The following is a 19759-nucleotide window of genomic DNA, read 5'->3' as shown; positions in this document are numbered from 1 at the left end:
AAAGAGCACACGATGCTCTCTGCATACTGGGCATGCACCAGGTCCTTCATGCCGATAGACTTGGTCTGATCTCCTCACCAGCTGCTGGGGCACACGGGAGGAAGCATATTCAAACGGGAACCAGTCCCTTGTCCCTTGTTGAAGGTCCTCAAACAAGCTGAAGACCCCTTCCTCTGTGGAGTTTTAGGGTACAGTCATGTGTTTACTTGTCCCCCTGACTCTTCGAATGAGTCTACAGTATGGATTCTTGAGCTTGAGAATAGAGACTTTCAGATCATTGCTATCTAGCCTATAGTAAATGTTCAGCAAACATTTGCAGAATGTGGACATGCATGGCTTATACAGGAGTGGAATTCGACGTGATTATTTGGCTATAGTGTATTTATTTGTATGTGCCTTTTGTGTGTATGCAAGCCATTGTCCTAAAGGGGGCATTAAAATGAGTCAGTTTCCTCAATTAAAAAATAAAAAACTAAATTAATACAATATAATACAGTAAATGTAATATAATTAATATAACATAAATACAACAGTAGAGAGTATTTTCCAAACCTCTTGCTTCAATTTCCCGAATACATATGTCCACCACCATGGGTCTCTGAGTGTTGTGAGCTTTGACAAGCGTGGTGAGGTCACAGCAGTACACTTTCTTGATCCTCTTGAGATCTGGCTGGCAGTCATTGGGGACGTGCTTGGAGCACTGTTTGTGTACGTTTAACCCACAATCTGCGAACAAGGGAGCCACATTAGCTTCACTGGGTCCCTTCATCAAACCCCAAGACAAACTATATGCCGCCAGAGTGCATACTACAGTACCCAAGGGTTGGGTGGACTTCCCCGGAATGCCCACCCCACCAAGAGATATAAAGATATCCACCAGATAAATATCAGATTCAGCTTGACTCTGACTGCACAGTCCTCTTGGAAATTTTCCAGGCCAGAAGAACGGGAAACCTTCCTGAGATAGTGAGGTCACAGGTTAGGTTTGCTAGTAAGTTCCCACAGTATTTGGGGCATAGGTTCTCGGAGATAGTCATGGCTCATTCTAGGCTGTGCCCTTATTGATACTTTTTTTTTGAGATACAGAGTTGCTCTGTTTGCAGGAATGTCTGGTCTTTGATTTGAAGAGTTCCTGACTTGTATTCGGTCTGGCTTTCCTGGTGAGCAGCCTGTAGTTTCTATTGCTGTCTTTCCTGCTGGCAGGTGTGTGTGTGTGTGGGGGGGGGGGGGCTCATTCCTCTTGCACTTGCTTTACTGTTGACATAGTGGAAGTGACGTCTAACTGAACCCGGGTGGGAGGATGGGAGAACTGATATTTGACGACAATGCCTTGTAATGTGATGATTACAGTAATTATTTATAAAGCTTATATTCCAGGGCCAAAGCCAAAAAGGTGCTTTTAAGTTCAACACACAAATTAAAAGTCTTGTTAGCAGCTGGCATCCACAATCAGGAAACACAGTTTGCATTCCAGAAAGTGAAAATTTAATGCCACGATGTGAATGAGCTGTGCACTTAGAGTATCTTCGAATATTGTTTTCCCTACGTATGAAAATAATATTTCCATACATCTATGATACACGCACAATAGTGAATATTGTGGTCAATTGTTTCAAAGGTCTGACAGGTACAGAATTCCAAGCAGACACCAGTCATGATGCCCAGGTAGGTTTTCTTGGCTCAGTTCTCTGCTCTTCCTTTCAAAGGGAAAATTTCTAACAGTCTTAGCTTAGTCAGCATATGAAATTCAACTAAATCCAAGTGCAAATTCAGTTTCATTTTGATGGAGCTACTTAGCAGATGTAAATTTGGACCAAGTTAACCAGAATTTGGTTTTCTTCTTGGGATCCTGGTTTACAAAGTGGGAATTACACCAGCACCAGGTGATCATGAAGGTCAAATAGATACAGTGTCTCCAATCTCGTACTGTGCCACCACTAAGTCAAATACAGCAGGCAAAGGGATAGGAGACACAGAGGTCTACCCAGCTGTTCTTTTATTAGTAAATTTTACTTCACCGTATAACCTTAGAGGGTTTTTGTTGTTGTTGTTAAATTGTAGCAGGTATATTTACCATTTTAGCCATTAATGTTTTTTATTTATATATTTGTTTATATGTTGGAATCGGGGCCTCATTGTGAATCCATGGCTGGCCTGGAGCTTGCTACATAGCCCAGTCTGGTTCTATCAGGAGATCTGGCTGCTTCAGCATTTTGAAGTTTGAGTGTTCGGTGGGATTAAGGACATTGTTTGAGGTACAGCCACCATCTGCCTCAAAAGCTTGTTTGTTTCCATAAAGCTACAAATTGATGCCTGCTAAACAGCAAGCCCTAGCCCACCACCCCCAGCACCCAGGAGACCTTGTCTCTCTGCCTGTGAATTTGATGGTTTTAGGTACTTGGTGTGAGCAGATTCATGCCAGATTTGTAATCATGTGAATGGACTGTTAGATGGATCACCTTGTCGTTCGAGCTCATCCACGTTGCAGCATTCATTAGGGTTCACACACGCGCCCTGGGCTCACTCCCCAGCAGTGAGAGCCAGGGGATTCTACTTGGATTCTAACAGCTGTATTCCTTTGCACTTTGCTTGGGCTCCTTGCCTTTCATAATACTGATGAACACCACAGTTCGAGCCTATGCCACCTTACCTGTTTGTCCATCAGTGGACTCAGGTTCTCTGTACTTGTCCACCATGGTGAGTGATGCTGTTGTGAGCATGAGCTGCAAGTGTCTGATACAGACATTGCGATTCTATGATTAATTCTCCTACAAACTTAAAGACCTGTAGTCTACATAGAACACAGATCCTATAAAAGTTAGGATGTTTCATAGCAAATATAAAATGTGAAGTTTTATAAACTAATAGAACTCCATGCACCCAAAGAAAATCTGGTTCCTAAAAAATATCTATCTCCATGCATCATGAAGAACTGAGGTCTGTAGTGGTGGTGCCCTTGCCTATCAATGACCAGTTTCTAGTCTTCCTGCTCTTTGGGGGAAATAATAAATAAAAAAGTAACCACTGGAGAAAACTTACTATATAACCTTACAGTATATTTCATTTAAAACAAAATAGAAACAGAAAAACAAAAATCTCAGAGCCCTTCCATCCTAGGGAAAGTTGCTGATGACAGCTAACTAGAGCCCAGAGTTCTGTTTCCATAATATTGACTTTGGACTAATTTCCTGCTGAAACTGGATAATATCAATGACAAGGGATATTTTTGGTAGGTATAATCTAGAGAGACCAAACTAACAACCACAGAGCAATGCACGACGTTGACCAGAACTATCGGGGTTTAAGCTGTGAGGTGCTTTGTGAAGCTTGCAGGTCTGTTTGTCCTGTGTTCAGGAGGGCATTAGAACACCTGGGAGAGGCTGCTTCTGTGCTGGGCTTGCCTTGGGACCCAGGATGGAAAGCTGGAAGTATCACATACCAGTTAGGCACTGATTGGGTGTGGCTGTGCTTATAGAATGGGAGCTGAGAAAGCACCTTCCAGGTAAAAAGGAACCCAGAGGATGTGTGGTCCCATGAGCTAAGTGGGCAGCACGGGAAAGAGGAACCCTTCAGTGGAAGCCCTCAGCTGACTCTGTTTGCCATGGCCTAGAAAGGAGGCAAGTAGCCCCAGAGCAGAAGCCCCAGAGCAGCAGCCCCAGAGCAGCATCCCACGTCAACCCCAGCGGCGGCTCTTCTTGCTTTCAGCACCAGTGTGTGCCAGGAAAAGCATGGCAGGGTGAGTGAGGAAGCTCAGCTGGCAGGTTGCTCTGGCAACCCTTAGCATTTTGTTTCCCATGTCTTAAAGATGCATTCCATGATATTTGCAGCTGGGGTATGCATCCAATTTGAGATGGAAAACACACAGGGATTCAAACTACCTTGAAGTATATGAAATCAAATGAGTGTGATCAAAATACAGTGAATACAATTCTCAAAGGATGAAGAAGAACATTATTTTAAAAAAGAAAGGAGGTAATTTCACTATTGATCTTATGGCAAAGTACCGAATGTGAGTTCTGGATTCTGGCTGCTTTTAAATGTGCGGTTCACCATTTACTATCTGGTAATCAGCCATTGCCTCTAGGCTCCATCTCCTGTTCATTCAATAGGAGACAACCATATCTCCCTTTGAATCTTTTGGTGAGGCTGCAGGGCATGGTGAAGAGACGTGCCTCACACACTCACCGTGCTCACCCACATCCTGTTTCTAGGTCCCATCTACTATAGTAAAGTGGGGTGGGAACAAGGTGCAGCATTGTAGAAGTCTATGCAATTCCATTAGAATCTATTTAAACCCTTTCCTCTTAAGGGTTACTGCCCATTTGGAGAGTCAGGTCTATTTTAAAGAAGTGTATTTCTTTGTTTATTTGTTTTTTAAACCCTTGTATGAACATAAGATCTGTTTCAGTCTTGCAGACACTTAGAATGGTGTCTCCAACAAGCAGAGAGAGGCGCTGAGCCCTTAAGGAAGCTGGATTTTTGAGCTCTTCTGAGTACAGTTCCTAGCTCTGAAGGGTGCTTACCACCCAACAAGATGGCACTTGATATAACCACAAGAGGAGGAAGTTTACTGTTTACCTGAACACCGGACTCCCTGGGCGATGAGCCCCCACATAAAATTGGCACAGTATTCACACCAGTGTGGGCCCCGGAATGTGTGCACCTGTGAGCCAAACAGAGAGTAAAGAAGGTTCAGTCACCTGGAGGCAAACATGAAACAGACAGGAATCCCAGCAGCAACGCTCTGTCACTGGGCTCTTCCATCCAGTGAGGCATGGTTGCAAACTGCTCTGGAAGAGACAGAGACAGGCTTTGATCTTTTAAGCTCTCCATGGATCTAGCATCCTCCGGGAAGAGCAGAAGGTAGGGGAACAATGAGATTACAGACATCCTCAGCCATGGGTGAGGCTCAAATCCCAAGGAGGCTCTGGGAGTGCAAACCCAAGATAGCCTAAGCTGGCTGCTAGGTTACTCCATCCTGCATTTAGCTAGGCAAGTTGTTTTGGGCAGAAGAACTCAATTACTGTGTACATTTACTGAAGTTGCTCCATCTAGGTGTAGAATTTCCAGCCAGATATAAATAAGCCATGGTTAGGGGATAATTAAAAGGTTCCAAGGTGTTGGGCCACTTCCAGGAAAAAAAATCATTTAAAAAAGTAAAGGAGTTGGCTAAAAACTCAGGCTCATGGATCCGTGGAGTGGCTCTCCCTAGGGACAGGAGCTAGAGTTAGCCAGCTCTGCCATAGCCTTCAGGTGAGCAAGTTGGAAGGTTCTCCTGGCTGGCCAGCGTCTCAGCCAGCTGTTAAATTTTCCAAATGATACCAATGGTCTTATGTCAGATTATTCAGATGTGGGATCATGTATTAATCCAGGAATCAGCATGGTATCACACAGCACAGCATAGCATAGCATGGAACAGCACAGCACAACAGAAAGCAAAACTGTTCTCCAGCACTGAGGACATTCGCAAGCAGAAGGAGGGGAGTCCTTGCTCTGGAGCCTGGCCAAGATGAGCCAAAACTCACCGTGTACTGAGGAGGCCATGAATCTATGTGAGAAGGGGCTGGATTGGGTTGTTACAAAGCCTGTTCAAACCTTCTTTAAACTCCAATGAACGGGTAAGGTGAGACAGACAATATTATTTTAAACAAGCTAGGAGGCCAATGTACGATTACTTTCAACGAACACTATTTTTAGTTAACAAACAAACAAACAAACCAATGTAACAAATACGATCCCAGTGCGGGAAGGTGAGTGCTTCCTGGGGAGAAGCTGCGGAACTGAGACTCCCGAAGAAAGGAGTGGTCCATCAATTCAGGAGCAGCACATCAATTTCTTTGTTCATCTACACAGGCTGGCAACCATGTCTACATAGTGGCAAGCCAAATCAGCCTTCCAATGGAACGCGAGGCTGAATGGCAAGAGGAAGAGAAAGCATGGCAATGAACATGAAGGAATGCCTATGGCCATGGAGCTGCGCAGTAAAACTATGCTATAATTGCCTTTCTGGTATGTTAGCTCATCGAGTTGCCCAGGACATTGTTCCTGTTCTGAAAAATATGGTGACACTGGTCTCAAAAATAGCTTTCACCTAAACGGAGAAGTGCATTTATGGCCATACCACCCTGAATGTGCCCGATCTCCTCTGCTCTTGGAAGCTAAATGGAGAAGTGTTCTGTTCGGGTATGAACCTACCCCCACGACAAAGCATTCCTGGCAGGAATGCAGAGAATCCATGAGGCACTTGCATTTTCAGAGGCCACTGCCATGACTCATTTCTAGGCCCACAGACACAGAACTCCAGACTACAAGAACCGTTGAGGAAAATGAGCCACTGAGAGCTGAACACATTCTGAGCTCAACAATCATTAATGTTTTAACGAGAAAATGTGCAAAAGGAGCCAGTCAATTTTGGCAGGAAAATTGATTATTAATATACTGTTGAAAGCCGGGCGTGGTGGCACATGCCTTTAATCCCAGCACTCAGGAGGCAGAGGCAGGCGGATTTCTGAGTTTGAGGCCAGCCTGGTCTACAGAGTGAGTTCCAGGACAGCCAGGGCTATACAGAGAAACCCTGCCTCGAAAAACAACAACAAAAACAAAACAAAACAAAACAAAAAAAAAACCAAGTTTTTTTTTATATGCCTCAGTACAGGGGAACACCAGGGTCAAGAAGTGGGAGTGGGTGGGTAAGGGAGGGGGGGGGGGAGGGTATGGGGGACTTTTGGGATAGCATTTGAAATGTAAATGAAGATAATACTTAATTTTAAAAAATCATAAAAAAATACTGTTAAAGTTGCACCACATGGCAAAATTAATGATAAGATACAAGAGAAATGGTATGACAGGGGGGCTACAGCAGAAAGGTGGGGCTGCTCCTATATTGAGAAAGGGGGAGGGGCACTTTCCACGATGGTCCTGGAAGGTAAAATGGGAGAAGAATAGGGCTTTGTAGGGGAAGGACAGGGAACAGTGGGGCAAAAGGAAGTATGGAGATGCTGTAGGAACAAAAGAGCTTGGTGTGACTAGGCAACTCAAGACTGAGGTGAGAGAGGAGGAGAGGACAAGGGGAGACAGGAAAAGGAAAGCCACAGGGGGCATCTCACACTTCCTTTGTGATGTGGATTTGGAGTAGGCTCAACAAGGTACTCCCAGAGGGCTAGAAGTAGAGAAGTGATGCTTTCTAGAGATTATTCTGAACCTGTGTTGAGCACGGGTGAGAGGGTGTCTGTCTCCCATGGAGCAGGCTTGGGAACTACTTAATAGTCTACTTGAGGAATGAGAGAGGCTCAAAGCAGTGTGCTGGCAGGAGAGATGGTAAGGGCCCACATTAGGCCTGTTTGCAAGACAGAATTTGTACAGTTTGCACATTACTAGGTGTTGACTTAGGTACAGGGAGGGAGAATGCATGTGGGCCTCGAGGGGGAGGGGTGATCTCTGGTTTCCCCCTAGGAACCAGGGGGATGGGGATGCCATTTGATGAGGTGGGGCAGATGCTCTTGTGGGGAGAAGTGTAGGCGTTGGCTTAGGCTAAAGATAATGTTCTGATGCCAATGTATTAGTTCAAGCAGGAAGTCACATGAAGTTGGTTGCTTAGAGGAGGAGTGGGGGCTGTAGAGATGCATGCGGCCATGCCTGAAAAAAATAGGTGATGTTTTAAGTTGGACAAATAAATGAATTAACAGGAATTAGGGGTAGAGAGCAGAAGGCAGGAAGCAAAAAGAGAGAGCTTGTTCCAGCCCTCCATTCCCCACTACTTAAAGATGACCAAGAGAATAAGGTCATTTCAGAAACCAGCAGGTAGAGACTGCTTTAGGGAAGGTGTGGGCTACCATGCTGAATGTTGGTAAGATACCCTATTAGGGAGGTACTAGATGCTGATTTAGGTATGGGGAAGACACTAGAGACCTTGTCAGGTATAGTCTCTTTGGAGATTGAACCCAGATTTAAGGGTTAAGTCTGAGCTGAAGAACAAGTAGAAAACCAAGATCCAGAGAAAAATATTGGAAAATCTGTGAAGGAGTTTGGCTAGTCAGGCCTGGTGGAGCTTGGCTAGTCAGGCCTGGTGGAGCTTGGCTAGTCAGGCCTGGTGGAGCTTGGCTAGTCAGGCCTGGTGGAGCTTGGCTAGNCAGGCCTGGTGGAGCTTGGCTAGCCAGGCCTGGTGGCTCATGGGGACTGAAGAAGGAGAACTGAAAGGTCAAAGTTCTCTGGGCAAGACCATCTCAAAAAACAAAGGAAAAGCCACTCCATCCAGTTAGTTCTGGCCACAAGTCCACGGGTACAGAGTCATCGCTGGAGTATGATAAATCTACCAGTGACCACACCCTCAAAAAAGAGAGATTCTTCCATCTCCAATAGTTATCAACTGCCAGTAATTCCCTGGAAAGGGAATCTGATCACATTCCATTTTATGCGTGTAATTTCTCAAAAAGAAAATTATAATAATAAAAAAAAACAACAAAAGCACAGTAAGAGCTAAAACATAAAAGGTGAATGACGTCTTAGGATGTAGCTCAGTGGCAGTTTAGCGTGCATGAGGTCTTAGTTTTTGTCCCCAGTACTACAGGAAGAAACTTGGCCATGATGTCACTCAAGGAAAGAGGACAGCACAGGGAGTTGGGGCCTCAAGAGACAATATTTTTAAAAGGTAGAAGTCACTGGGGCAAGTTGAAGTGTCAATAGTGATAATAGTCACTGCAGATGTACAACAGGGCAATGGATTGATATTAGTCACTGCAGATGGAGAACAGGGGCAAGTTGAACTGTCAATAGGTTTGGTACAAGTCATTGCAGATGCACAGCAACAGGGCAATGCACACAGAGGCATGAGGACTCCAAGGAGCTGTGAGAAGGTAGGGTGTTAGGAATGGACAGATGCAATACTGAAAGAGAAGAATACTTAAAACTTTCCAGGATCAGTAAAAGGCCCAGAAACATCAGATTAAGCAAACTGAAATGAGTCCCAAACAAAGTAAATAAAAAACAATCTATCTCAACACAGATTACGGCAAAGCTGCTCAAACCTGAGACCTGAAGACAGAGCCATAGCCAAGCCACTTACATGGAAAAGGATAGCACTTAGGGCGAAGACAGACTTTTTCTTCAGTAAAAATGAGATTAGAGGTCATAGCATAACTCCATCACATCGTGAGCCTAACTTTCATACCCACTTGATTATAGAGAAGGGTAAATTGATACTTTCTGATAGACAATGAGGAGTTTCAAGCCTCATGGGAAGAGATAAGGGATATGCTTCTAAGCGGGGCAGGAACCAGAGGAAGGAGTTCCCGCCAGGATGCAGCGGTGACTGAGAGGAAGAAAATGGGCCAGCCCCTCAGTTCTACCTGTGTAAGACATCAGCTCGAAGAAGAACCATTTCAGTGTCTTCAGAATAGAGTGGGAGATGGAAAGGACTGAACGCAGGAGAGAACGGAGGCCTTCCCTGAGCCTTAGAGTCTGGGAGATGTAAGAAGAGCTATTTATTAGCTGAGGGATGTTTTAAGTAATCACACACATAGTGGGTTTTTTGAGCATATAGAATAAAGGCACAGAATCTATACATTAAGAAAAATACACACAGGGGACAAATGACACACAGATTTGATCACGGCGATAAAAAGTAAGAAAGAGGAAAAGCAACGAAATCAGTGTGCATCTGTAAAATATTTATAGTTCTCTAGTGAGCACACTCAGGAAACACATACTTGTAGATGCCAGTTAACAAATATTTACAAGAAACACTCTCAAAACATAATACCAAGAGAAATATCACAACCAAAATGATGCACCTCAGAAATGCTAGTTAGCCAAGCGAACCCATTATAATAGTCAGGTACACTTATTTGCATGTTAAGCAATGAAAACAGCCTAACAATTAGTAAATTTTACCAGAAAGATATAACCACTTTGAGCTTATACGGATATGACAACTCCGTTTCAAAAATCTAAAGTAAACATGGGAAAATTTATAAGGGAAACGTTGACAATTCCACCATAATAATGAGTTCAACATGTATTTACAAAACCTGATGGATAGATGTAGTTATAGGAAAGGGACTTTGTACCCAATAATTCAAAGGACATGTGATTTTCAAAAAGCACACAGAACATTTACAAAATGTTCTGGCTGCTAACTATAATATGAACAAATCAAAAAAATAATAATACCACCACCTGGAGTGTACTGTGAAGGATGTGTTTGGTACCCAGCAGTGACAGGTGCACCTCAGGACGGTGTGCTGCTCACTTAGTGCGGGAGGGTGATGGAGGTAGGACAGCCATCCTATCACATTCACCTGTGATCTTCCCACCGCCTTATCATTTCTGTGGATCTCTGGTTCACATGCAGATTGCTGCTTGGAACCTTGCCCTGTCCTTGTCTATACAAAGTTGAAAGATATCAGGGAAGCAAGCATACCCTGCGTTCAAGGGCCTTGTCATCTACAAGGATAAATAGATAACGAAATGATCACATGTCAGGCAATGTACTTGCACGTGTGAGACATTCCAGGCCAGGAGAATGGCGAGAATAACCAAATCTTGCAAGAAAGAAGATAAAAGTGATTGTGTAGGGTTTTGACATATAGATAGACAGTCACCATACAGGGAACAGTGAGTGGGAAGGGACACAACTGTTGAGTGGGAGCACATGGGGATGAATAAGTGGGGACAATGTTTCAAGGTGTAACAGCATAGTGGAGGGCCTTGGAAGGTGAACTCAAGCCTCGAGAGGTGGGTTCAGGCCTGGGAGAGTGGACTCGGGCCTGGGAGGGTAGGCTTGGGTATTGAAACACATTCTTTTCTTGTGAAGGATGTAAAGAGAATGATGATACAAAGCTACCTCAATTGTAACCAGGGTATCGGGAACCTCGTTGGGGCTAAAGTCAAAGGGCAAGGTTCAGTGGTGGGGAAAGCAACTTCCGTGCTCACACCACACAGACAGGGGCTAAACTACAACTCTAAGTGCTTCCAGAAATGAGGGTCTGCTCGTCCCATGATTCCAAGCTTCACTTCTGCCGGCAGCCTACAACGTCCTCCAGCACACCAACCACACATACATACAGTGCTTATCAGCCCCGTCCTAAGAGCAAACAAATGTGGGGAGACTCCACAAGGAACAAGTCACTTTCTGTCCTTGCTTAGCCCACACAAGTAAAATAAAATTCGAACGAGGGGAGCGTTGAGTTAGACAAACATTATTTTAGGCCCACTGCCCAATTTCCTTTTGAGGATGGGCCACTGTTTATTTTTGTGGCTGGTGTGTTATTCTGTTTTCTTTTGGAACCTGAGGAGAGAACAGGCTGCAGCGAGTGCTGGGGGTGTGCTCACGCTGTTTGGGGTTGATGTCTGTCATCTGCCATCTCAGTGAAAGACCCCACACCTTAAAATGTCACCAAGCAGCCCTTTTTATTTTCTGGAATCTATTGATTTTTTTTTCAAAAATACCTTTTAAAGAGAAAGAACTTTTTTTTTTTCCAAAGTTGAGGGCAGTAATAACTAAAATACCCCAGACAGGAAGAAAATACTCCAGACAGGAAGAATGTTTGTCCAAGACTATTATACTGGGCATGGTCTGCCTAGAATTCAAAAACCACACCAAACAAGATGGTATTACCAGAGATAAGGCATGTTTGACAAATGGCCCAGGAATGGGCATGTCATAAAAACAGGAGGAAGAAAAGTTGTCTAGAGAGTCCTGGGCAGGCAGCAGGCATCTCCGCTTGGGTCTTTCAGGATGAGCAGGATGTTATTGTCTCACATTTGCTGAGTCTGGAAGGCAGGTCTCTCCAGTGGTTTTTGGAGCAAATGTTTTGATGGGCCAGCATAGACACTGCCCAAACATACAAGCAACTTGCCCAGTGTCCAGCTGTAAGCAAATGCTACTCTTGATGTGCTGGGCTAAGGAGAATCTACTTTTTCTTATCAGTTCATATCAGGGTTACTCAGCCTTATTCTTGCTAACATTTCTGGTCTGGAAAATTCATGGGTGTGGAGGCAGCTGTCTTGGCCACTACAGGGATTTATTTCCCCCCCCCCCCCCCCGGCATCTCTGACTGTCTACATACCAGAGGCTTACAGTATCCCTTAAAGGGTGGGCCATAAATGTCTCCAGACATTGCCAAGTGGTTCCTGGTGAGGGTCAATTCAAGCTTGAGATCACTGATACGGAACAAAACCATTTTGCCTCTATTAGCCATACTAAAACCAGGAAGCTGATTCTTTCGTTTTACTTGGAAAAGGACTCCAGGCCTAGAGCCACTTTCTAGGTTGTTTAATGTGCATAGAAGAGTGGCTTTGAGTTGGCAGAAGATCCTTCTCGACTCAGAGGTCTGGGTTTTGGAGGTCCAGGGTTCACTGTAGGAGGGGAAGCCAATTAGCCTCAGTTGTCCAGAAAGCTAATAGCACTGTCAAGGTGTCCAGGTTTCTGTGGAGAATTGTCCCCCGCTCCCCTCCCCCTGCCCCACTACCAATTTACTGTGTTTCCCACAATCGTGTGACAATGAACTCATGTTTTCCCTTTCTGCAGGAGCAGATGAAATTCTGACCTTGAAGTGAACCTTCTCAGATGTAAGGAGATAGCAGGAGGGAGCTATGCCATCTGTAACAGAGACACTTTCTGCTAGGCTCGCTGCACAGATGCTGTGAGAGGGGCCTGTGCTAAGACAGGCTCTAATGGGGGTGGTGGTGGGGCATCAAGGATCCCTAGAATCATTTGTTGGTAGCTGCCCGGGCATTTAAAATAGGATTAAAGATGTAGTCCTAAGGTGAAGCTTGAAGGCTTGGCCTTGTTGACACTAATACTTATGTTGAACTACAAGCAAGGGCTCAGCTTCAGGATCACCACTTCCGAGGCTGGTCAAGATGCAAGAGCAGGTGGCAGCAGCTGCACATTTGGAAGTGGAACTAAAGCATAGGAAAGAGAAGGTTTGGAAGTGGAACTATGCTTTGGAAAAGAGGGGGTTGTGTTTCTAAAACATCTCTGGGAATGCAGCCTTTCATAGATCTTTTTGAACTGAGATAGTCTTGTGCTAATTTTCCCCTTTGATTAACAATTACTTCCTGCTGAGGTCTATAGGACGCCATCCTGACATGGCTGGATGGTACCTGATCTCAGAAGTTAAGCAGGGTCAGACCTAGTGTATGCTTGTGTATGAGAAACAAGTGGCTCCCCCACTCCCTGGACATGGTCTCCCCTCCTCAGTGATGTAGACAGAGAGATGAATCACCCTGCTGTGGGCGCAGTCCTGGCCTCTCTGTATGTTATTGGTATACTTTGGCATGATGAAAACCACATCTTCATCTCCAGATGTTGCCAAATGTCCCTCTGTGGTCAAAAGCATCTTGGCTGTGAAGCCCTTGGCAGAAGAGTGGTCTTCTGTCTCCCTCAACACTTACTGGCAGCGGGCACACAGACAGCCTGTATTCTGTATTGGTGGAGTAAAGGCATAAATGGCTGAAGAACTCTCTTCTCTGGATAAGTTTCAAAAGGAGTCTCCTTGTATGAATTGTGACCACTGGTGCTCACTCTCGTGTCCCAAACAAAACACAAAGGTCTTATTTCTCTGGGTGGAAAGTGCCAGAATCGGGCATTTAGTCATTTGGAATAGTCCTTTTGAATTTTGTGTTCTCTGGATCTAGACAAAGTCCATAAAAAATTAAAATCAGTTAAGGACTTGCTAGGGTCAGACTCTGTGTTGGTAACTGATATCGCGAGGCTTCGTGGCTAAGCCATGTACTGGTGTGGCCTAATGTGGGCACCCTGGTAGGATTTGCATCAGAGCCCTTCTCCCTTCTGGGCTCTGCTGGTCTGTGAAGGGTTTGCAGTGACAGTGATGATGACATCCTAATGTGCACAAACAGACCAGCTAGGTGGGAATCAAGCTCTAAGTCACTTGGCCTCATAAGGCCCTTCTCTAAAAACAGTTTGCACACTTGATTGAAATTCCTGCTGTGAACATAGCTCCTTTATAACAGTGGTTTTCGACCTTCCTAATGCTGCAACCCTTTAATATTTTCTTTTTCCGTTGCTACTTCATAATGGTAATTTTGCTACTGTTATGAGTCATAGTGTCAATATATGTGTTTTCTGATTAGGTGACCCCTGTGAAAGGGTCATTCAATCCCAAAAGAGATCTCGACCCCCTAGGTTGGGAACCACTGCTTTAGATGAAGGTGTCATGTGACTAAGTCCCAGCAGATGTACAGCTTGGTCCTCGTGTGGGACCTCTAACAGCAGGAGCAGGGGCTGCTCTGACTCTGTTGCCTGGTGTTGGATCCTTTTCCCTTAACTGGATGGCCCTGTCAAGCCTCAATAGAAGATGTGCCAGTCCTACTATAACTTGATATGCTGAGGTGGGTTCATCTACATGGGAGGTCTCCCTTTCCTCTGAGGAGAAAGGGAGGGAGGCATAAGGGGAGAGCAGGTGAGAGGGAGGGATTGTGAGGGCAGGAGGGAGGGGAAGCTCCACTCCAATCACTATGTAAAGTAAATACATAAATTAATGAGAAAAATAAAATAGGACAATTGGATTAATTACGTCACCACTGAGACAAACAAGCTCCTCCTTTTATGCTAAGTACATACGTTATAGTTCAGATCTTAAATGTTACCCCTGAAACTCTTGTACTGGAGGTTTGGGCCTCAGTGATGATGCTACTGGGAGGCAGTAGAGACTTTAGGAGATAGAAAAAGTTTTCGTTATTGGAAGGAGTTAAATCATTGGGCATGTATCCTTGAGGATATTGGGATTCGGCCCTTTCCTGTTCCTCTGCTTGCTCCCTGACTGCCATGAGGTGAGCACCTTTGCTCTGACATGCACTTGATCCACAGTCTTACCTCAGTCTCACTTCAGGCCCCAGAAATGACAGAAGCAGGAGACAATGCACTGAAATCTCAGAAACCATGAGACAAAAAAATAACCTTTCCTCTTTTTAAGTGGATTTACTTCAGGTATTTTGTCACAGTGATAGAAAGCTGACCAATATAGGCCTTACATGAAGAGCAATAGTAGTTAATCACAGAGACCTAAGATAGGACCTCTGAATAACTTCCTATGTAGGTTTATCAGAAACCAGCTCTGAGTGGATCAACACAGCACTAGCAAGCAGTTTGAAAAGTACTTGAGTATTGGATGATACAAGGCATGACCCTAAAAGCTTTTGCATTGGTTGGATTTTATTTCTATGCAGTGTAGTTTGAAAAGCAGCTCTGCTCTGTTCTCTGGAGCATCTGAGAAGGGCACTTTCCCAGTGTTGTGTAATGTTCAGAGTTTCTATTCATTCCCCATAAAGTTCCTAAGTATGGCATGGATGAGGGTCCCCCTGCACCCCAGGAACAGACACGACTGGGAAAGCAGGCTTGTTGGGAGGTGAGGTGGCAGGATCTGCTGACAGATCCCTATCTCAGGTATGAATTCAGAAAGGTACAAGCCAAAGCTATTTGCTGATAAGTACAAAACCACAAATGTGCATTCTTGTTATTCAACACAGGCCTAGTGGTATATGTATGTAATTATCTTCCAATAATAAATCAAGAAAGATCCAGATTATAATTCATTAGAAGCCAACATAAATAAAAAGCAGATGTAAAATTTAGGTAGGAAATACAAATTACATGTAGTTAGTGGGACCCTTGGTGAAAGTCTGCTTTCTTCAGACAGTGACTTACTCCTAACAGCCGCACGGCTGTCTTTACAGCATGGACCTGTTTTTAGAATGTGTTCCCAACATTCTTGTAGTCAGCTGAGGGAAGAAAGAGGGTTAAAGGACCTAGGGTGGAAGGAAGGAATGAATAACAGAACAGTCAATGCCTCCTCCAGCCCCAGCCTCTCACTCTGAAGAACAGAGGCAGGAACAGTGTAACTGAAGCCACGATTGGTGGCCACAGCTCCTCCAGGGCTTTGAAGGTTTTAAAGATGCCCGTATAAGCCACAGATGAGAGGCATGGTCCTGTCTGTCTCACGGATCTGCCCTGGGACAACACAATATATTCTGTTTGGTTTTTCTTTCCTCTCTCCATGGCACACTGAGTGCTTTGTTCTTCTACCAATATATCTCGGGTGCAAAGTGAGGAGGTAAGATTCAACCGTCCTCTCCAAAGTGTCTTAAAAGTAATTTCCCGTCCAGAGATCTAAGTCAGAACAGACTGGCATTGGGTTCCAGGTACCAATGACTTACGGGCACATGTTTTTAGCTCACGGGGTATATCCCTCAAGGGGCTATTTCATGCTAAGGTACTCAAACTGCATCTTCAGAGCAAAGTCACTGGAATTTTGGAGAGGAAGGAAAGGGATTTGCAAATCCAGCAAGACCCATCCTGTCATGCCTGGGAGTGTGTCCACAGGATACCCAAAACAGAGGTTTCTGCCAAAAGTCAGAAAAACACCGTCTTAAGGAATGAGAGGATCACAGAGGTTAAGATAGAAAATCATAAGGAGGAAATAAATACGGACATTTCATACTCCAAATCAGACCTTTTGCCATTCAGTAATGGGAGAAAGATTAAGATGGAAGATACCCCAAGATCCTCTCCAGCTCATAGCTAAATGCATCGGACTGAAGGCTTCCATTCCTTCCTTTAAGGATAGCAAGCAAAGGCCCAAGCTTCGTGATCCCTACACCCAGAGGCAGAGAGACAGACTGGACTATGGAATGGAAATGAATAATTGCATACATATCCCTAGGAAGGGCTGACCCCCTCCTCAGCAGCAGGAGCGGAAATGGATCCCTTTCCCTGCTGTTCAATTGCATTCCCACAATCAGTGGTCTCAAAAGGAAAGAATTCAACAGAGAAGGCAAGCCCCAGTTTGATTCTCTGCCTATTCTTTTCCTCCCGAATTCTGCATCTGAAAATCCCCCCAGCTCCACAGAGCATCACCCATTTGCTGAGGCAAATCTCTAACATGGTCCTGTCCCTCCTTCCCACAGCAGCGTCCCATTTTCACAGTTTGTCATTGGCTTCCCCTATGAACATTTCTTGGACAACATAGCAGGACAAAAGAAACAGACCCTAACTTTCTGGTGGCAGCTCACATCCAGAGCTAGTCTAAAAGGAAGATAGTTCATGGGAAAAGCCACTTAAACTCCCACCGGATCTCCCTATCTTTTTGTTTAGTCTGGAGGGCAGGGTCAAGCTTAGCCAGGCTACACCGTGCCCCTGACCCCAAAGTGCGCACACAAGCTAGTGAATGGGTTCTCTCCTCATGACATCTGCAGCTGTCTACACAGAAACAAGCGCCTTAGAATCACTGAGAACAAAAGACAGAACAGCAATCGTGAACCAGACAACTGTTTGCACTGTCCTGTGGATGCCAGTGACCCCACTTCTGGGTGGAAAAGTACTGCTAGGTTTTGTGCAGAGCACTTCTAAATACTACCAACTGGGGCATCCCCCGCTGCCTTCTCACTGGGCATGGAAGACTGAAGAGGAAGTGGGCCTGGGTCCCAGAACCAAGTCAATACCCGTGCAGGTATGAAGGGCAGCAGTGCAGAGCCAGCTGCTCCAGCCTCCACTCTGACACAAGGCAGCAGGGTTATGTGGAAAACCCAGGAATCTGCGGCTGCCTGCCTTTATGACCACATGGAAGTGATCAAGGATCCTCTCCCACTCCCACCCCCTTCTCAGGGCAGCAGAGAGGATGCAGACTCTTACCTTGAAGTTGTGTGTCTTCTCATAGTTGAAGTGGTTGTCGTTGTGTGTGAGGGCAGCTCTTCGGACCAGTGAAGAGATCTGTGAACAGGCAAAGAGCTTGAGAGGAGACCAGAGAAAGCCACCTTTGAGCCCCACCTTGACCCCAAATGCAATGGCCAGCAGCTCTTGGCGCTTCCTGCTGGGCTTGGACTTCCGAACCACAGCACATTTTCTCTCATTTTCTAGCCACAGTTCCTGAGAGCACATGGCACTTGGAGCTCAGCTCTCCTGGGCTTCTCCTGCGGCAGCTCTCTGGAGCCAGCAGGGTTTGGGGACTGCCGCTAATGCTGTGCAGCAGACTTGAGGCAGCTGTGTTCTGTCTGTACAGGCCTGAGGGGCATGTGACCTGGAAGGGACTGTTTGAGCGATGGAGGGGGCTCTGGCTGAATGGGATGGGCCTGCTTTGTGCTGGTTCTTAAGGCCGCATCGCCGGGGCCTGAAACAATAGCACACATTCATATATAGCAGCCTCCAGGGTATCCAGTCAGCACAGGGGATCCGGGGAGGCAGCAATGTCTGCCGTACACACAGACAGACAGACAGACAGACACACGCGCACACACAGTCATTGTGATGTTCAAAGTCAAAGCTGTGTCCATTATTCTGGGCCTATGAACCTCGTTCTGGGCTGACCTCCGGCAGACTAAACCTTTAACCCAGAGGATTCCTTAGTCTTAAAGTGATAAAGTCACATCTATCTTAGAAAAGCTGTCTGCAACTCTTTATTTATAAAAACCTTCTCTTTATTCTTATGCATTTATCGAACTGCAACGGTCTGAGTCCAAGCAGTTCATGGGAGACGTGCAAAAAGCATTTGGTTATGGGCTCAGCCATCTCCGAGGTGAGAAGGTCAGAAGCGGGCTGCTACACTGCAGGATTCTTCCCTCTTCCCTCACCCCCCCCCCCACTCTGCAGAAATCCCACAATGGTACTAAATCCCCTTAACTAAAACCCAAACATCACTTGTTTTTCTTTAAAACAAAGCATCTCAGATGAGCATTTTGTTGGCGCCCCAGCCTATCTTAACGCCCCCTTTGCTTTTAAAAGCATTGGATGGTCTCCTCTGGGAGCACAATTTTGGTCCCAAATCTCTCCATTAATAGAAGTGGGGGATTGTGATGTCTTGGGAGTTCTTTAAAGCTGCTAATGCCAGACAGACAGTAGAATCAATACTTTAGGAGCTAGAAAGCCAGGAGGCTAGAGGAGAGAGATATGGATGATTCTAGAATTTCATCCTGTATAGCAAGAGACCTGGCCTGCGGTCAGAGCAGAGCCCCTCCAAGTTGCCCTGGGTCAATTCACCAGACCAGTCCTTTCCCTGTGTGAGTCTCCACTTCCGTGTCCCATCATTTCAGCTTGGTTCAGAAGTCCATTCTCCCATCTCACGTTGCTGCCTTTTATCCGAAACAGCAGCTGATGTTTCTGTCACCCACAGGAACTTACGCTCACAATGGACTGAAGTGCATCTACTCATTTCATCTCCAGCAGATGGGTATGAGGGCTGGGATATTTATGCCCAAAAGACTGAGCCACTGAGAGGTAACATAATTTGCTGAAGGATACATATCTCACATCAGTAACAGAATCAAGACTAGAGTGGAAAACATCTTGCAGCCCCTGAGTTCTGGGATACGGTACTCAACTGCTAGATCTTGTATCCACATCCCCACATCCCCAAATCCCCAAACACTCTACCTCAGATACTAACTCTGCCTCTTCCTGTCATTCTCTCACAGTCACTGTGATCAGCACAGCCGCTCGACACCCACTGTCTTCCCTTCCCTGTGATGAGAGAATGCCGGGGCTTCTCCAAGCTGATGCACATGCTCTCGAGATGCAGCTCATCTCCTCTCCCTCCACAGATCCTAGAAAATCTTTTCCACCATATTCAGCTTCTCCATGTGGTAGCTCGTGGTCTCCACTAGAGTCTTACTGAACACACCGACATTTGATTCTAACTCAAGGGCCACGTTTGCGAAGCAAACGTTCCCAGATTCCCCACTGGAAGAGTGCTCTGCCTTTGGGGTTCCAGTCTTTATTGCATTTATAACTGCCTTGTATTAGAGATCA

At 45.4% G+C, this 19759-nt stretch overlaps 1 protein-coding gene across 7 annotated transcripts in view; it reads right to left on the bottom strand.

Moving 5' to 3' along the window:
- Chn2 (chimerin 2) overlaps positions 1–19759 on the bottom strand; it is a 259486-nt gene that overhangs the window by 10435 nt on the left and 229292 nt on the right. For all 7 annotated transcript variants that reach the window (XM_021164052.2, XM_021164053.2, XM_029478202.1 and 4 more), the window contains 3 exons: positions 17651–17728; positions 4579–4663; positions 553–726 (listed from right to left, as the gene is read on the bottom strand). In XM_021164052.2, coding sequence (XP_021019711.1) covers positions 553–726; positions 4579–4663; positions 17651–17728 — 337 coding nt within the window. The remainder of the gene's footprint in view (positions 1–552; positions 727–4578; positions 4664–17650; positions 17729–19759) is intronic.

Source organism: Mus caroli, chromosome 6 (genome assembly GCF_900094665.2).
Source record: "Mus caroli chromosome 6, CAROLI_EIJ_v1.1, whole genome shotgun sequence".
Lineage (NCBI taxonomy): Eukaryota > Metazoa > Chordata > Mammalia > Rodentia > Muridae > Mus > Mus caroli.
This window is presented reverse-complemented; position numbering and strand designations above follow the sequence as displayed.